This window comes from Delphinus delphis, chromosome 20 (genome assembly GCF_949987515.2).
Source record: "Delphinus delphis chromosome 20, mDelDel1.2, whole genome shotgun sequence".
Taxonomy (NCBI): domain Eukaryota; kingdom Metazoa; phylum Chordata; class Mammalia; order Artiodactyla; family Delphinidae; genus Delphinus; species Delphinus delphis.
Window position 1 is genome coordinate 3,337,851 of NC_082702.1, and position 18,947 is coordinate 3,356,797.

Below are 18,947 nucleotides of genomic sequence, written 5' to 3' on the forward strand. Positions count from 1 at the left end.
CGTGGTGGAGCAGTGGTAGTTGGGGGCAGCCAACCAAGCCAGACAGGTGGGCGCCCAGCGGGTCCATGTCTTCCAACGGAAAGGTAAAGAACATACCAGGTGCGCTGGTGGACATGTGCAGGAAGCCTTCCCTGGAGCTGAGGGCTGGCACGGCCTCCTGGTTCAGCTCCTTCCTGTTGGTTCAGCAGGCGTTTGTGGTGGGCACTCCTGAGGGAAGGCCAGGGCCGAGGACGGCGAGGGGAGGAGGGAGTTTCCCGACCTGTCCCTGGGCTCTGGTCCCCTGCCCTTCCCCCCAGCTCATGGAGGGGAAGGCATTGAAATTCCGCACCCCATTCCCTTCTGACCTGCCAGGCACAGCACAGTGGGAGGGGCGTTGGCAGCCATGGCTCCCTAGGCAAGAGACGAAGCCAGGGGCAGGGGGCTGTGGAGGAGGAGAGACCCCTGGGTCCCAGTGGGCACCTTATCAGCAGGTGCCAGGCAGGGCCATCCCCAGGGTGGGGGCAGCACCTCCCTGGGCCCTGTTATCAGTCCCAGAGTCCACAGGACGCTCCTCGGGTTAACGTGTAACCACACGCCATCCCCTCCACCCCCAAAGCCACCGGTGCCCACATGCAGGCCACTTTGGGTGGGTCACACGTTGACATGGACACCCGGGAAGAGGGGCTGCCTGGAAAACCTCGCTTTTCAGCTCAAGTGAGAGCCACGGAGTGTGGGGTGGGAGCTGGGCCTGGGCTCCTGGGAACCCACATGACCTGGAAGAATTGGGGGGCTGGGTTCTGTGGGGTTGGATGTCCTGGTCCCTGTGCAGCTGCCCCCCTACCCTGGACAGCATGGCTGGCGTCCCTGGGTGGGGGCGGGATGGAAGCCCTGACTCCCAACTCCTGGCCATGTGGGGCCTGACCCCCAAAGGCTGGGAACTGGCTGAGACCAAAGCCAGGAGGGTTCTGGAGCCTGGTCCCAGGGCCTGGGGGCTCGGCTGAGTTCCAGTGGCTCAGCGGCCCCTTTGTCCCCCGAAGCAGCCGCATGTGGGCAGGTGGCTGAGCCCGTTCTTCCTCACCTGTGCCGTCTACTTTCTCCTCTGGAGCCCTGAGAACCAGCCGTCCTGGGTCGGTGCCCTGATCAAGTGCCTGCCCATCCTCTACCTGGTGGTGTTCCTGTGGACCGTGTACCCCGGCGGGAGCTACAGCTTGCTCCTGCAGGGGGCCCTTCTGTGCTCAGCTGTGGGGGACTCCTGCCTCGTCTGGCCTGAGGCCTTCCTCCATGGTGAGAGGGGCTGTGTTGTGTTGTCCCTTCTGGACCCCGGGGGGGGGGTGTCTGGGGTGCAGGGGGCGACTCCCCAACAGAGCCCCTGCCAAGTGCTTGAGCCAGTTGGCGTGTAAAGGCAACTGGGAAATGGACGGCAGTGAGGGGGACATACCCAAACCTTGGGCCTCGAGGAGCTCTCCTTCCATGAGGGCGCGGGCAGCATTACCTGAGGCTGTGTGTGTCCAGAGGTCACAGTCCTGAGTACGCTGGTCGAGGACAGCCTCGCCGAGAAGGTAAAGTCTTGAAGCGGGTGCAGGGTACCAGCCCGGTGCCCTTCCAGGGAAGGCCCTTCCAGGCAGAGGGGCAGCAAGTGCAGAAGCCCTGGGGTGGGTGTGCCTGCTGGGTGAAGCCGACTAGGGGCTGAGCAAGATGGGGTGTCAGTCAGTGGGCAGTTCTGAGCAGGGTGAGGATGGGATGCAGTGCGCGTTTTTAGGTCATTCTGGCGCCAAGAGCAGGAGGAAAGAGGACCACCAAGGAGGCCAGCGTTGTAATCCTGGCAGATGGGGTGGTGTGGCCAAGGTGGGAGCTGGTGCTTGGGGAAGGCCCTTTTTCTCAGGCTCTGAGGGCAACGAGGTGATGCTGGGAAGCAGGGGTCTCAGCAGGCGCACCCACCCCTGTCTCCTCCAGGCATGGCTGCCTTCGCCGTGGCCCACCTGCTCTACCTCTGGGCCTTCGGCCTCACTCCCCTGAAGCCTGGCCTCCTGCTGCCTATTCTCCTGGCTTCCATCCCATATTATGGCCTCCTGCTTTGGCACCTCCCGCCTGACATGGTCCTGCCCCTGACGGCTTACTCCCTGGTCCTGGCCCTTATGCTGTGGCGTGGCTTGGCCAGGGGCGGGAGTACCTGCTGGGGCGCCCTGCTCTTCACGCTTTCAGATGCCGTGCTGGCCTGGAACCTCTTCGTCCATCCCCTGCCCCATGCCCACCTGGTGGTCATGGCCACTTATTATGCTGCCCAGGTCCTCATCGCCCTGTCGGCCTTCCAGAGCCCCAGGCTCAAGTCCAACTGACCAGGGGCTGAGGCAGGCAGATGTCCACCCCCCTCCTCCCTCAAGGACCTGGGCCCCCAAGATCAGTGAGGCCAGAGAAACACCCTTGGGGGTGAGAGCCAGTCCCCCAGACTCCCATCTGCCGGTGCCAGTCTATCTGGAGACACAGAACTGTTTCTGGCCCTGATCTGTTTTTCTGTTGCCTAAGTAAAGTGGGTGTTGCAATGGTGACATCTCCATTATTTGGGGAGGGGTGGGAAGGGAGGGGTGATCACAATAACAGCAAGTGGTTCGTTTTCCTTTTTTTTTCCTCCCACAAAATTTACCATTTTAACCACTTTTAAGTGTATGACTTAGTGACCTTAAGTACATTCACAGTGTTGTGCATTGAACACTTGCTGTGAGATCTACCCTTGGAACACGTTTTCACATGTACAACGCAATGTTTTGAACTATACCCACAGCGGACTCCCTGTGGACCAGTCCTGGTGCCCAGGACTTAGGGGATATGGAATAACCAACCGCCCCCCACCCCAGGCCCTTTGATGGTGGTGGGGATTCATTATGCTCATTGTACAGATGAGGATTTTACAGATTTGAGGCCAGGAGGAGACAGCTTGGTCAATGTATTAGTTTCCTGTGGCTGGTGTCACAAATTACCATAAACTGGGTGACTTAAAACAACAGATTTAATCTCTCACAGTTCTGGAGGCCAAAAGTCCAAAATCATGGTGTTGGTAGGGGTGCCCTCCCTCCAAAGCTCTAGGGGAGGGTCCTTCCTGCCTCTTCCAGCTCCTGGTGGCCCTGGCCACATTCACATGGTGTTCTCCCTCTGTGAGTCTGTCCTCTCCTGAGGACACCCGTTGTTGGATTTAGGGCCCACCCTAAATCCAGGATGATCTCATCTCAAGATCCCTAATTACATTTCCAAAGACCCTATTCCTAACTAACATCACATCCATAGGTGCTGGGGCTTAGGACTTGGGCATATCTCTTTGGGGGCCACAGTTCAACTGACGACAGTCACATACAGTACCAGGAGAGGAGAGGGTTGAGATGAGGAAACTCAAGAAGAGACTTGGAGGAAGGGGTAGGTAGCAACACGGTGGGAATAGAGTACTAAATAAGAAAGAACCTGGGTATGGCCCTCATCCTGGCTGTGACCTTGATAGCCCACTGCTCCTCTCTGGGCCTCAGGTTCTACATGTGAGGACAGAAAGCAGTCAGAGCTGCTCTCCAAACCCTGCTCAATTTCTACAGACATGATGTGCTTTTAGGGACTCTTACAGCAGAGAGGAGACTTCTACATTCATGATGTGATTTTTAGGGATTCTTAGAGCAGAGAGGAGACTTCTGCATCCATGATGTACTTTTGGGGACTCTTATAGCAGAGAGGAAACATCTACATTCATGATGTGATTTTTAGGGACTCTTACAGCAGAGAGAGGACTTCTACAAACATGATATGCTTTTAGGGACTCTTATAGCAGAGAGGGAACTTATACACCCATGATGTGGTTTTTTAGGGACTCATATCAGAGAGGAGACTTATCCATGATGTGTTTTTAGGGACCTCCAGAGCCCACCGTTGGTTTCTAGTCCCTGCCTCACCTTCAGGCCAGGATCCCCACTCACCATAGAGGAAGGCCTCAGGCCAGAGGAGGCAGGTGTTCTGGGTGGGGGTGCCCTGCTCTTCACAATCTCAGATGCCACGTTGGCCTGGGATGCCTTCCTTCAGCCCCACACCCACTTGGTGGTCATGACCACCTCTTACACTGCCAAGGTCCTCATCACTCTGTCAGCCGTTAAGGGTGGGAGACTCATGACAGACTAACTGGTGGGTAAATGAAGTGAGCACCCTCTCCCTTCCTAAAGGGCCCCGCAGAACAACCTTCCACCCCAGGGAAACGTGCTAAAGGAGCAATATTTCCAGCCTCCATCTGTCTAAAGCCCATATTCTGTTTTGTTAAATTGAGATATAGTTGATATAAAACATTGTGTACCTTTAAGGTGTACTGGTGTTGATTTGATACATTGATACGTCACAGTATGATTCTTACGCTGGTAATGTTAGCTAACATCTCTATGGCATCACGTAACACCTATTTTTTTTGTGTGGTGGGACCAATTAAGATCTAGTCTTTCAGCAACTTTGAAATTTATGATACAGCATTGTTGTCTGTAATCACTATACTGTGACCATGTTCTGTTTGAAGGCATTTATATCCAATTCCTGAAAACGATGTTATGATCGCAGCTTTATTGAGATACTCTTCATATACCACCAACTGCCCACTCAAAGTGTGCATGTGGTTTTTAGTATTTTCACAGTTTTGCAGCTATCACCACCATCAGTCTTAGAGCATTTTCATCACCCCCAGAAGAGACCCCGTGCCTTTTACAAATCACCCATCCCCTCCAGCCCAAGGAAACCACTAGCATAATTCACTTTTTTTTTTTTTTTTTTGCTGCGCCGCGTGGCTTGCAGGATCCCCGACCAGGGATTGAAGCCGTGCCCTCGGCAGTGAAAGTGCAGGGTCTTAACCACTGGACTGCAAGAGAATTCCCCATAATTCATCTCTAAATGTTGGTGTTTCCAATCATTTGGGTTGTTTTCAGTGTTTTTTTTCTTTTAATTTTTTAAAAATTGAAGTATAGTTGATTTACAATGTGTTAATTTCTGCTGTACAGCAAAGTGATTCAGTTATACATATACAAACATTATTTTTTAAATATTCTTTTTCATTATGGTTTATCCTAGGATACTGAATATAGTTCTCCAGGGACTTCCCTGGTGGTCCAGTGGTTAAGACTCCTCACTTACAATGCAGGGGGCGTGAGTTCCATCCCTGGTTGGGGAACCAAGATCCCCCATGCCCTGTGATGTGGCCAAATAACAAAAACAAACAGACAAAAAACCCGTCAAATACAGTTCTCTGTGCTGTACAATAGGACCTTGTTGTTTATCCTTCTGTGTTTCATGATGATAAACAATTACTACTCTGCACTCAATTCCAGTGTGGGGCTTCCTCCCCTCACCAACAAGCCAATCTCCAACACCAGCTGGGCGTCCTACAAGTCAACTCAGTTCTGACGCTATCCCACAGGTTAAGGACTCAGTCCTACAAGACTGCCACCTTTTACCCCCCACCCCCACTTCAGATTCCGGTGACAAGCCCAGGTTGTTAACCTGTGCTTCTGACCAACTGGGTATAAATCAGAGGTTCCCAAGACCCGCCTCCTCGGGTTGGATTAATTTGCTAGAGCAGCTCACAGAACTCAGAAAAACGTTTTGCTTACTAGAACACTGGTTTATTACAGAATGTAACTCAGGAACAGCCAGATGGAAGCACAGGCACAGGGCAAGGTGTGGGGAGAGGGCACGGAGTTTCCATGCCCTATCCAGAAAATGTTCCTCTCCCCAATCTCCACGTGTTCACCAACCTCGCAGGCTAACTATAGATTGAGACTAGGCTGGGACCAGGTGGCCTGACCCCTACTTCAAGGTCACTCCCTCCAGTCCCATTTCCACCTGGCGCTCTGGCCACACAGAAATCCCCCCAGATTATCCCCGGCCCTCTCCTCCCTCTTAGCCCTGACATGGGCTCTCCCCTCTGCCTGTGATGACTTCCCAATGCAGTTCTTCACTTGACCAAACCCTGCTCTTGTACGAAGACTCAGCCCCAATGTCACCTCCCACTAAGGGACAGATGCTTCCTCGGTGCTCTCACCATTGTAGCCCACTTCATGTCACTCTGCGGTTACCTTCCCAGTCTGCCTCCTCACCACAGTGTAAGCTTGGCCGGAGCTGGAAGAGGCTGTTTGCCCTTGGAGTCCCCGGTGTTGGTTGAGCCTGTAGTCCTGCCTGTAGGAAGCCATAGGTGTTGGGAAAACACCTGCAGGCAGGCAGGGAATTGCTTCAAGATGGTGAATGAACACGGCTTCAGTTCTTGAACCACACAAGGAGAGGAAAGCGTGGAGCAGAGAGACTGATGTCCACTGAGCAGCAAAAACAGTGAGAAACTCCTGGGAAGATTGAAGGGGATTGTGAGCTGGTGGTGGAGGGGTGGACAGGGTTGGCAGCTGGAGCGGGCTAGAAAGAGGATAGCCACGGAGTCTGTAAAAAGAAAGTTTGGCCCCTCCTGGGGGCAGGCCCCACAGAACTGAAAACATACAATGTTTTCGTACATACAACTGAAAACATACAATTCAAGCAACATTATTTTTAACAGCCAAATAGGTGGAAACCCAAATGTCCATCAGCTGGTGAATGGAGAAACAAATTGTCATCTATCCATAGAGTGGAATATTATTCAGCCACGAAAAGGAATGGAATATGGACTTTGGATGATTATCATTGTGTTCATCAATGGTAACGTGTACATTTTGGGGATGTTGACAGTGGGGGAGGTTATGCATGATGGGGGCAGAGGGTGTATGGGAAATCCCTGTACCTTCTACTCAGTTTTGCTGTGAACCTAAAAGTTGTGGTGAAAATAACTATGTCATGGGCCAGCAAACGTTTCCTGTAAAGGTCCAGGTAGTAACTTAGATCAGAGCTGGGCGCAAAGACGGTGAGTGGACTCTAAATCCCATCAGGCCATGGGGTCATGACTTCATGAGCTGCAGTGACACAGAGAGTCCAAGTGCTCATGGGAGTTGTAGTTTAAGGGGGCATGTCTATTTGGGGACAACAGATAATGAGGGACGAAGAGGTATTTTGATTTAGGGGAAGGAAGGGATGAGCTATTTCTCAGAGAAGTGGCCTGACTGGTGAGGAGTGGGGAGTTGGAAAGCCCCCCTGGACGGAGCCTACTGATTCCTCTTGTCCCCTCCACCCAGCCCCGGACCCTGTCACCATCACCTCCTGTATCAGCACTTTGGGGGGGGCCATGGAGTCACCCTCACCTAGTCCTGCCCCCTGGGAGGCTATGAGGCCTTTGAGTTGGAGGTGGGCGGGCAGCAGGACTCCAGGACAGCTCCTCTTGTGGGAGAGACGTGTGGGTGTCGGGACTTAGGCCGGCTCAGTCCTACTCAGCCACCATCACGACCGTCTGGGATGGAATGAGGGCCCAGTCTGCCTCCGTGACCTGCCACACCGAGAGCACAGGTGAGCAGAGCCCCACGGGGACAGAGAGCTATTGATACAATGACATTCTCTCCAGACCCCTTCACACCCTGTTGTGAGACAGTCTCACCAACCCATGGAGTCCTTTTTGTTTGTGTTTTATTTCCTGCTTTCTTTTAAACAGCTCTGTTGAGTTGTAATTCCTATAACATACAACAGTTCACCCATTGAAAGTGTACAGCTCACTGACTTCTAGTATATTTGCAGTATTTGCAACCATTATTACCATCAATTTTAGAATATTTTCATTAACCCATAAAGAAAAGTCATCTCCTTAAGCCATCACCCCCTAATTTCCCCAATCCCCCACCAACCAGCCATTGGCAATCTCTAATCTGCTTCTGTCTCCATAGATGTGCCTCTTTTAGAGCTTTCCTAAAAATACAATCACACAGTATGTGGTCCTCTTTGACTGGCTTCTCTCACTTAGTATAATGTTTTTAAGGTTCATCCACTGTTCTAGTGTGTATCAGTGCTTCATTACTTTTTATTGCCAAAATAAGATTTCATTGTGTGGATAGACCACATTTTGTTTATCCATCTGTTTGATGGATCTGTTGGGCCATTTCTACTTTTTGGCTATTCTGAGTAATGCTCTGAACATTCGTGTGCAGGTTTCCATGTGGACGTATGTCTTCTTTTTTCTTGGGTGTATACCCAGGAGTGGAATTGTTAGATCATACGGTAAGTCCGTGTTTAATCTTTTGAAGAACTGCCAAATTTTTTTCCAACGCTGCCGCACCATTTTTCACCCACCAGTGGGGTATTTGAAGAAGTTTGAACCTCACACTCAGGAGATCTTTGATCATGTACCATTGACTGTGGTCATGGGCCTCCCTGGGCCCTGTCAACCATTTCCTAGGAATGAAAGCCTCTTATGAGATGGGGTCTCTGATCTGGAGACACTGGAGTTCGGTGTACTGATAAATGGATGCTCTTCCAAACTGGGCTCAGTGGGTCCCAGTGTCCAGGATTCTCTGGTTTAGCAAGAAGGGTCTCTGAGAAGACAGGGCCTCTTGGATCGTGGACTGGATCGCTCTTTCTGATGGGGAGGGGAGGCTGCCCTGGGCATTGTAAGTTGCTGTAAGCAGCATCCCCGGCCTCCAGCCACTAGATGCCAGTGGCACCACCATCGCAGCTGTAACAACCAGAAGTGTCTCCAGACATTGCCCGATGTCACCTGGAGGGCAAAATCGCCCTCTCTGAGAACGACTAGTCTAGGCCAAATTGGGGAAGAGTCACTCTCTTAACAACCAGGTCACTTGAGAAAGTGATGCCTTTGGATCAGGCTCCTCAGGAAGTGAGGACCTAAGGGGAAGAGGTTGGGTGGGAGGTAGGGCTCTATCCAGAAGCTTTCTCCTTTCCCTTCTCTGCCCTTGAATCTACCCTCTAGACCCTCTGATCAGTCTGGGTGAGGACAGAGGTAGGGGAGATGGGACAGCAGGAGAGCAGACCTAGGCTCTCACAGCCCACCACGCCTCCTTCCCCCAGGGGCCATCGTGGGGGCCATAGTCAGTCCCCTTCTGTTTCTCATCCTGGTGGGCCTGCTGGTTTTCTTCCTGAAGAGGAGGTGAGACTTGGCGCAGGGCTTATCAGGCGCCAGGAGGGAGGGGGCCTGGGGAAAGATGGGGATCCGTGGTTCTGGCCTCACTCCCCATGTCCTTTTCCCAGGCATAAGAAGAGTGAGAAGAAACCAGCACCCGGGGATCTGGTGTTCAGGTGAGTGGGTTTGGGGAGCATTCAAAAGGCTCACTGTCAGGTCAAATCCAGCTGGTCACTGTATAGGTCAGAGGGCAGGGCCAAGGAACCCACCCACACCAGCCTCAGATCCCCACTGCGGCAGGGATCGCAATGCCTTCACCGCTGCCCACTCCCTAAGCAGCCTGGGCCGGTGGCTGTGGAATCTCTTTCCGTCTCAGTTCTGGGACTTCCATTCATTTATCCAAAAAGCCATTCACCGAACCCCTGTTAAGTGTCAGGCGCTGTTCTAGGTGCCGAGGAAACTGGCTGAAACAAAGATTCCTGCCCTTGTGGAGCCTACATTCTAGCACAGGCAGCCATTAATAAACAAGATGATTAGGAATTCCCTGGCGGTCCACTTGTTAGGACTCCACGCTTCCACTGCAGGGGGCATGGGTTCAATCCCTGGTCGGGGAACTAAGATCCTGCAAGCCGTGCAGCGCGGCCAAAACAAACAAACACACAAAAAACAAAACCAAGATGATAAAGAACGTGATGCTTACTTGGAGACAAATAAAGCAAGAGGTGGAGGCAGGAAGGGTGGAGGAATATTTTAAATAGAGTGTCCAGGAGAGGCCTTACTAAGAAGATGACTGAGACGAAGTCATTTGAGGACAGACCTGAAGCAAGTGAGGGCAAGAGTCCTGTGCCCATCTGGGGAAAAGGCATTCCAGGCAGGGGGATCAGCAAGTGCGATGGCCCCGAGGCAGGCACAGGCTTGGCGTGTTTGGAGAACGTGGTGTGTCTCTGAGACTGAGCAGAGTGGATGAGGCGGGGTGGGGGTGGGGGTGGCGTAGGAAATGAGGTCGGAGAGCTACCAGGTGGGATCAGATCAGGCTGGGCCTTGTAGATGATAGTGGGGACTTTGGTTTTATCCTGAGATGGGAGTTTTTGGAGGTTTTCGTTAGACCTGTGACACAGTCTCACATTTTTATGAAGCAAAGGCAAAAGTAGGGAAGCAAAGGAAGATGTCTGTTATGTCTTGGAGCAGCAAACAGTTAGAGGGAATCAGATTCAAGATGCCGTCTGAGTGTTTGAAGAGCAGACCTGGTTGAAGAATGGATGTATGGTGTGGGATTCAGAGAGGGCTCAAGAGTGAACCCAAGGAATTCAGCCTGAGCCCCAGGGAGGCTGGAACGGCCATTACTTGAGACAGAATGACTATGCGGGGTGCAGGTTTGGGGGAAAGTGTCAGGAGCTCAGTGGTGGACACACTGATTTTGGGATGCTTGTCAGACATGTGAGTGAAAACGCTGAATGGGCTGTTGGATACAGAGTTCCGTGGTTCAGAAAAACGTTTGTGCAGATGTCTTCATCACTCTGAGTCCCCTTTAGGTTGGGTCAATCATCATCAAATCTCTATGTCAGAATGATCCCCGGGGATCAATAGAGGAGAGATAGACCAGGGAGTTAAGGGATGTTGCGAAACCAGGTGAGACGGCCTGGGTGTAAAAGAAAGAGGCATAAACTGAGGGCGTGGCCATCAGAGGCAGGGGCTTGAGGGAGAGTAAATACGATGATGTCCAGTTTCTCCTTCGCCATAGAATCTGTCCTGACCAGCGTCCCGCCCCACTCACCCTGTGACCTCTCCCCTCCTTACCCTGTGTCCATTATATGGCATCTGCAACAAATCACTGCACCCATTGGATTCCAAGTCTGGCCCCACCTGTATGCTGAGCATCTTGCCCTCCTCAACCTCAACGTGCGTGTTTGGATGTCCCAGTGATGACCCTCGAGGACACACAGGTGGAGATTCCAGGAGGCAGGTGGGAAAATAGCTCTGAAGCTCGGGAGGGGGAGAAGTAGGGACTGGCAATGGAGATTCAAAAATCACAGATGAATGGATGGAAAGCGAAGCTAAGGAAATGGACAAACCCCATAAGAAGTGTGTGTCCAGTGAGAAAGGGGGGATTGAGGATGGGCTTCTGGGGATGCCCACCTTTTAGGATGGGCAGAGGACAGGGCCTCACCAAGGAGATGGAGAAGCAGCAGTCAGAGAGACGGTGATGGTGCAAACCAGGAGAGGGTGTTCAGGAAGAGGGTGGATCCGGAAGAAAGGAAGGCGCGGTCAAAGGTGCAAAGTGCTCCTGAGCACTGAGAGGTGGCCTTTGGAATTGGTGATAAGGAGGCAAATAAGATAGGGGACTTTGAAAAAAGTCCTTGTTCCCCTGTAGTCGTGGTGGAGACACCAGGCCATGGTGAAGGGTGGGAAGGAAGCAGAGAAAACCGGTCAGTGTGAGAAGTTTGAATGTGAAGGTGTGTTTTCATAGGTCGTCTTATTGTTTAGGTGTGATAAGGCCAATGGATCCAGAGACAGACACCACTGAAAGATAGTTCATTACAATCACAGATCCCAGGAGAGGGATTACACGTTACACCAAGCAGGGCCATGCAGAGAAGCACCAGGGTCAGCTGGGAGGCCGGGGAACACCTGAGGAAGAGGCTTTACTGTGGTTTCTGCAGCAAGAAGTGGGCAATCCAAGGCAAACGGGTTCAGTTTGAATCATTTCAGTGGACTCTGATGCACAGGGCCTGTCCCTGTTCCTGGCGGGGATTCCAGCAGATGGATCCCCAAAGGGGAGGGGGTGAGGGTGTGGATTTAATCAGCTTCTCAAGAAGGAGAACTGGGGAAATGCCTGGCGGTCCAGTGGTCAAGATTCCAGGCTTTCACTGCTAGGCCCGGGTTCAGTCGCTGGTCGGGTATCTCCCACAAGCCACGCAGCGTGGCCAAATAAATAACCAAAACTGTAAAAACAAAACAAACAAACAAAAAAATACCAGTCACGCAAAAAAGAAGAAGGTAAACTGACGAACCTCCAGCCAGGGTCTCAAAACTGAGTCAAGACTGTATATATAACATTGTATATATAACACTATACTACAAGGGGAAGAGAGACAAAGAGCTGGAGCTGGAGCCACAGGAGGTCAAAGGATTCTTTTTATAATACAGAAGTAAGATTAGCATGTTTACACACAAAAGGGAAGGAGGAGAGGGGAGAGATACAGCAGAGAGGGAAGAACCACGGCTAGACAGGGCCACAGGGAATTGGGGCCCAGAGAAGGGCAGTGGTCCTAAGTGGGAGAAGAAATACCCTTTCCTTTTTTTTGAGTCAAAACAAATTTTGATTGTGGTTAAAAAAAAAAAAAAACAACCTCCAAATAACAAATTTACCACCTCAACCATTTTTAAGTGTGCAGTTCAGTGGCACTAAGTCCATTCACGTTGTTGTGCAACCATCACCACCATCCATCCATAGAACTCTTTTTTTAAAAAACTTTATTTATTTATTTTGGTCACGCCACATGGCTTGTGGGACCTTAGTTCCCCGACCAGAGATTGAACCCACACCCTCAGCAGTGAAATCGCGGAGTCCTAACCACTGGACCGCCAGGGGATTCCCCGTAGAACTCTCTTCATCCTGCAAAACTGAAACTCTGTACACATCAAACACTAACTCCCCATTTCCCCCATCTCCCAGCCCCTGGAAACCACCCTTCTACTTTCTGGTTGTATGAATTTGATGACTGCCTCATATAGGTGGAATCGTATTTGTCCTTTTTGTTTGTTTGTTTGTTTGTTTTTGCGGTACGCGGGCCTCTCACTGTTGTGGCCTCTCCCGTTGCGGAGCACAGGCTCCGGACGCGCAGGCTCAGCGGCCATGGCTCACGGGCCCAGCCACTCCGCGGCATGTGGGATCTTCCCGGACCGGGGCACGAACCCGTGTCTCCTGCATCGGCAGGTGGACTCTCAACCACGGCGCCACCAGGGAAGCCCGTATTTGTCCTTTTATTTGTCCTCTTGTGACTGGCTCATTTCACTCAGCATAATGCCCTCCAGGTTCATCCATGTTGTTGTATGTGTCAGAATTTCTTTCCTTCCTTAGGAAGAATAATATTCCATTGTATGGTTAGACCAAATCTTCTTTATCCATTCATCTATCAATGGACACTTGGTTTGCTTCCTCTTTTTAGCTACTGTGAATAATGCTGCTATGAACATGGGTGTACAAATATCTGAGACCTTGCTTTCAATTCTTTTGGATGTGTACCTACAAATGGAATTGATGAATCAGAAACAACATCACTAACTTGAAAAGATATCTGCATTCCCATGTTCATAGTAGCATTACCCACAATAGCCAAGATATGGAAACAACCTAAGTGTCTATCAATGGATGACTGAATAAAGAAGGTGTAATATAGGGCTTCCCTGGTGGCGCAGTGGTTAAGAATCCACCTGCCAATGCAGGGGACACGGGTTTGAGCCCTGGTCCAGGAAGATCCCACATACCATGGAGCAACTAAGCCCGTGCGCCACAACTACTGAAGCCCGTGTGCCTAGAGCCTGTGCTCCGCAACAAGAGAAGCCATTGCAATGAGGAGCCCTCGCACCGCAATGAAGAGTAGCCTCCGCTCACTGCAGCTAGAGAAAGCCCACGCACAGCGACAAAAGACCCAACACAGCCGAAATAAATTAATTAATTTTTTTAAGGTGTAATATACATATAGAATGGAATATTATCCAGCCGTAAAAAAGGATGAAGTAATGCCATTTGTGGCACCATGGATGGACCTTGAGGGCATTATGCTAAGTGAGATAAGTCAGACAGAGAAAGACAAATGCTGTATGAGACAACACTTATACAGTAAGTCCCTTACACACAAATGAGTTCCGTTCCAAGACTGTGTTCAGAAGTCCAACAAAGTTAGCCTAGGTACCCAACTAACACAATTGGCTATATAGTACTGTACTGTAATAGGTTTATGATACTTTTCACACAAATAATACATTAAAACAAGCAAACACAAAAAATAAAACATTTTTAATCTTACAGAACAGTACCTTGAAAAGTACAGTAGTGCAGTGTAAGAGCTGGCATACAGGGGCTGGCACTGAGTGAACAGGAAAGAAGAGTTACTGACTGGAGGAGGGAGAGGAGGTGGGAGATGGCAGAGCTGAAGGATCCTCGGCCATAGGAGACAGAGGGCAAGCTGCAATGTCACTCACGCCTTGTGTGATTGGACATGCGAACGCACATTCGCGTCTTTGAAAGTTCACAACTTGAAGTTTCGTATGCCGCGGACTTCCTGTGTGTGGACTCTTAAAAAAAAAACTCGAGAGAATTCCCTGGGGGTCCAGTGGTTAGGATTCAGTGCTTTCACTTCCAGGGTCCCGGATTCGATCCCTGGTCGGGGAACTAAGATCCCACAAACTGTGCGGCGTGGCCAAAATTTAAAGATTAAAAAAACCTCGAACTCGTAGATACACAGAACAGACTGGTGGTTACCAGAGGCAGAGGGTGAAATGGGTGAAGGTGATCAAAGGTACAAACTTCCAGTTATAAGATAAATAAGTCCTGGGGAGGTAAAAAAAAGAAAACAAAACACAAAATCCTTTTCTTTTACCCCAAGCGCACAAGGTTAAAGGAGGTGATGTGCCCCTCTTCCCCCACAGCTTCCCAGGGGACGTCCTGGCTGAAGACTTTGCCGACCACGTCAGGAAACACGAGGACAGCGGCTGTGGCTTTGCTGAGGAGTACCAGGTCGGGTGAGAACAGAGGGAGCCGAGCTGAGCCCCACGTGTCCACGGAGACCTTTCCACCCCTTTGGGATTGAACAGAAGCAGGGATACATACTTGGTTGGCTCATACAGAAATTCTCAGCCATGATTATCCACCTTCTTGACTCACTGAACTCTTACTGTAGTGTTGGTTGGATGGGTTAATCCTAAAGCAACACCTTGGTTTTCCCCTGACCCCTCCTCTCTCACCTACCTCTCCAGTCCCCATCCTCCTGCCCTTCCTCCAAAATGCCCCCCCGGGCATGGTGCACACACTCGTCCTATTTGTTTCTTTCTTTTTTTAAAAATAAATTTATTTATTTATTTATTTTTGGCTGCGTTCGGTCTTCGCTGCTGTGCGCAGGCCTTTTCTAGTTATGGCTCATGGGCTTAGTTGCTCCACGGCACATGGGATCTTCCCAAACCAGGGCTCGAATCCGTGTCCGCTGCATTGGCAGGCAGATTCTTAACCACTGCGCCACCAGGGAAGTCCTACTTGTCCTATTTCTGTAGGTGCTACAGAATTCCAGGGTGCAAGGGGTGAGTGGGGTGGCACTTAGGAAGGCGGAGGGAGCAACGCGGGTATCCCTGGGGGAGGGCAGAGAAAATCCAGCATCCGTGCACCCTCCCCTCACTTCGCCCCGAGCAGCCGGCCCTGGAGGACCACAGCCAGTCCCAGACGGTGGCCTCAGCTCCGGAGAACAGCGCCAAGAACCGTTACAGAAACGTGCTGCCCTGTGAGTCACGAGCCTCTGCTGACTTTGTTCTCAGCCGTGACTTTGTCAACATCCCAGGCCTGACCCTTGCCCCTTATTACCCTTGAGGGACAAAGCTCTTGCCCCTGTGAGCTGAGAAACCCCAGGCCGGCCCCTCCCGCCCGAGGTCCCTCAGACCCTCTCCCAGCTCCCCTTGTCTGTGTGCAGCGTGACGTGTCGGCGTGACCTCTATCCCCGGGTCTCCCACCCTGCCCCCTGCATTGCTAATGCCGGCCTCTTCCCCTAGATGACTGGTCCCATGTGCCCCTGACGCCCCTCCCTGGGGAGCCGGGCTCTGAGTACATCAACGCCAGCTGCATCCCTGTAAGGCTGCGGTTGGGAGCCAGGAGGATGCTGAATGAGCCTCGGAAGACAAGGGCCAGATGAGGCGGGATGTGACCTACCTGTTTTCCTCAACCAGGGTCTCTGGAGCCTCCGGGAATTCATTGCAGTCCAGGGCCCCCTTCCCCACACTGTGGGCGACTTCTGGCGCCTGGTGTAGGGGCAGCGGAGCCCCACACTGCTCATGCTGACCAACTGCGTGGAGTCTGCCCAGGTGAGAGGACACCTGGGTCCTGGGTGCTGACCCCTGAGCTCTCCAGCCCGTGACCCTGCCCCAGACACTGATCCCAGGGTAGACCTTGACTTAGACCTCACTGAGTCCCTCCACCACAGCCCCAACCTTCCTGTCTCCGCCAGTCCACCCATTTGTCCACTTACAGGGTGAAGCTGATCTCAAGGACCTTGTGAAAGAAGAGTCCTCCCGGCTGGGATGAATCTACACCTGGCTGCCTGTGGGTCCTGCCTTGTCACCAGAGCAGGGGGGGATTCCCCGGCACTGAATACAAGAGCCACCCTGCGGAGGGGCACCAGGGAAGGTGCTCTGGGGCCTCCTGTACTCTGACCCGCCCCAGTCTTCCCCCAGGTGAAGTGTGAGCATTACTGGCCTCTAGACGCCCAGCCCTGCACGCATGTGACCCTGGTGGGTGAGGAGGTGATGGAGAACTGGACAGTACGAAATCTGAAGCTCTGGCATGTAAGCCCCCATCCCACCCCTTCAGCCCCACCTTGACCCTCAGTTCCTCCACCCCCGTGATATTCCAGGCAGTCCCCTCCCCAGAGCTCCCCATGAAGTCTAAGCTTCCGCCACTCCCGCAAGGGACCACAATGTGCCCCAGGGATGTCCCCACCGGTCAGAAACCAGCCCCCGGGTCCTGAGCTCCCCCCAACTCCCCTCCGTCTAGATGCAAGAGCAGAAGACTATCTGTGCGTCAGTTCCACTATGTGACCTGGCCAGACCATGGCGTCCCCCACTCCCCAGACCCCTTGCTGGCCTTCTGGAAGATGCTCTGGCAGTGGCTGGACCAGACCGTGAGGGGAGGCCCCCCCATTGTACACTGCCCATGAGGACCAGCCAGAGCCCTCTGTCTGTGAGGAAACCGCCCCCTTGGGGCTCAGAAACCAGGGTTCTCTGGGTCCTTAGGAACTTCTAGAGGAGGTGGAGGAGATGGGGAGGGCAGAAGGTGAAGGGGCGGTGATGCAGGTCAAGAATGATGATAAAGGTGAAGAGATGGGAAAGAAAGAACAAGAGGTAAAGGAGGAGGTATGCATGGGGAGAAGGAGGGAAGAGGGGTGAAGAGCAGGAGGGAGAGGCAGCCAAAGGTTTTAAGAAACATTTAAAACAGCTCCTTGGGGGCTTCCCTGGTGGTCCAGTGGCTAGGACACAGCACTTTCACTGTCGAGGGCCCAGATCCCACAAGCTTCACAGCGCAGCCAAAAAAAAAATTTTTTTAATGAAAAATAAAATAAAACGGTCATTTTCATGTTTAAAATTTTTTTTTTTTTTTTTTTTTTTTTTTTGCGATACGCAGGCCTCTCACTGCCGTGGCCTTTTCCGCTGCAGAGCACAGCCTTCGGCCGCGCAGGCTCAGCGGCCATGGCTCACGGGCCCAGCCGCTCCACGGCATGTGGGATCTTCCTGGACTGGGGCACGAACCCATGTCCCCTGCATCGGTAGGCGGACTCTCAACCACTGCGTCACCAGGGAAGCCCTAAAATTTTTTTTTAATGACAAGCTTGGGAGCTCATCTTCCCGTGTATGAACCCTAGCTCTGTCATTTACTAGCTGAGTGGCCTGGGACAATCGACTTCACCTCACTCAGCCTCCATTGCCCCGTATGTAAAATGGGCACGCTCAACTAATGGTTCCTACCTCTTAGGAGTGGGAGGAGTGAAAAAAGCACGTAAGGCACCTGGAACAGGGCCTAGCAGGTAGATAGAACACAGAGCATAGTCATTTGTTATTACTTCCTACTTAATGAAGTAACCCCCACTTAACACTGTAGCCTCCAGAATAGTCTCACTGAATACCCTGACCCCTGGGTGCTCCAAACACAGATCCCTCCAGTCAGCTGAGACTCCCCCTCCCGTGGTCTGACCCTTCTTGTCCCCGCCTAGCGCTGGCGTGGGCCACTCGGGCACCCTCATTGCCCTGGATGTCCTGCTGCGGCAGTTGGAGAGTGAGGGTCTCATGGGGCCCTTCAGCTACATGATGGAGATGTGAGAAAGCCGGCCACATACGGTGCAGACTGAGGTGATGGGGATCCTCGGGCACAGCGCGGGTGGGGTGGGGTGGGGCCCCAGAGGAAAGCAGGCCGAGGCTCAGTAGCGCACCCTCACCTGCCCGTGCTCTGTCCCCAGGCCCAGTATGTGTTCCTGCACCAGTGCATCCTTAGGTTTCTGCAACAGTCATCCCCAGTGCCCGCTGAGAAGGGGCCCACCTATGAGAACCTGCTTTTCGAGAATGTAGCTCCTACAGAGGCCTAAGCTGCGGGAGGGCTGAGACCGCAGCCCATCTAGACTCAAATTCTGCATCCCTACTTCACCCCAGATGCCTGGACCCCTGGGACAGCAGAGGGCTGGGATCCCATACCCCTGGGCCCTGCAGGAAGAGGGGGCTGGCAGCCTAAATTCCTGCTTTCCGGAGGGGGAGAGAGGTCAGGTGGGAGCCCAGATCCTGGATTTCCAGTTCCTTGAAGAAGGAGAGGGATGGGATCTAGGATTTCCTTGTTGCTTTTTGAGGGAGGAAGAGGCTGCAGGGTCTCAAGGAAACAAGCTGATTTCTGAGGAAGAAAGGAAGTAACAAGGGTCCAGAATTGTGGCCACCCAAGGCGCGAGGGCAGGCCAGGCAGGATCCTGCCCGTATTTTACTCCAGAAACTGAATCATCAACCTTCGAGGATCTGAGGTTTCCCTGCACCCCACTGCCTGTACATATTTTTTCTTTTATCCCATAATTTATTAAATCACTATGCTCCCCAGAGACACTTGCCCCATTGGATTTCTGGGTCTGGAAATAATATTGAGGTGGGTTCCTGACGTTTAGGTACTGAGGCCAATGTCCTAGGGAGGAAACTAGAGGGACTCACAATTTGCACCTGAAAAATGTAGGTTTGGACAGTTGAGTCTCTC

At 52.1% G+C, this 18,947-nt stretch overlaps 2 protein-coding genes across 3 annotated transcripts; both read left to right on the plus strand.

Annotated features, from left to right (window-relative positions):
- The first annotated feature begins 107 nt into the window (after window positions 1-107).
- On the plus strand, window positions 108-2,543 carry TMEM86B (transmembrane protein 86B). 2 transcript variants are annotated; one of them, XM_059998944.1, is made up of 3 exons: window positions 108-693; window positions 1,017-1,263; window positions 1,933-2,543. In XM_059998944.1, exons 1-3 carry the CDS (start codon window positions 610-612, stop codon window positions 2,313-2,315), a joined length of 714 nt encoding a protein of 237 aa, XP_059854927.1. In that variant the 5' UTR covers window positions 108-609; the 3' UTR covers window positions 2,316-2,543. The 2 variants fall into 2 exon arrangements, with proteins under 2 accessions (XP_059854927.1, XP_059854929.1); XM_059998946.1 differs by having other exon boundaries at window positions 109-693; window positions 1,020-1,263.
- Window positions 2,544-3,435: 892 nt separating this feature from the next.
- PTPRH (protein tyrosine phosphatase receptor type H) lies at window positions 3,436-18,890 on the plus strand. The gene is given in 16 exon segments (XM_060000591.1): window positions 3,436-3,500; window positions 3,912-4,105; window positions 7,041-7,174; window positions 7,177-7,255; window positions 7,258-7,404; window positions 8,914-8,992; window positions 9,094-9,141; window positions 14,618-14,705; window positions 15,372-15,459; window positions 15,725-15,801; window positions 15,899-16,033; window positions 16,403-16,513; window positions 16,722-16,738; window positions 16,740-16,877; window positions 17,932-18,070; window positions 18,178-18,890. Coding segments are annotated over 16 exon segments (1,665 nt in total). The 3' UTR covers window positions 18,304-18,890.
- Window positions 18,891-18,947: the final 57 nt, after the last annotated feature.

Coding starts and splice junctions, on each gene's coding strand:
- TMEM86B (XM_059998944.1), top strand. CDS start 610: ATGCAGGCCACTTTGGGTGGGTCACACGTTGACATGGACACCCGGGAA. Junction 694..1,016: donor AACCTCGCTTTTCAGCTCAA/GTGAGAGCCACG, acceptor TGTCCCCCGAAG/CAGCCGCATGTGGGCAGGTG. Junction 1,264..1,932: donor GCCTGAGGCCTTCCTCCATG/GTGAGAGGGGCT, acceptor TGTCTCCTCCAG/GCATGGCTGCCTTCGCCGTG.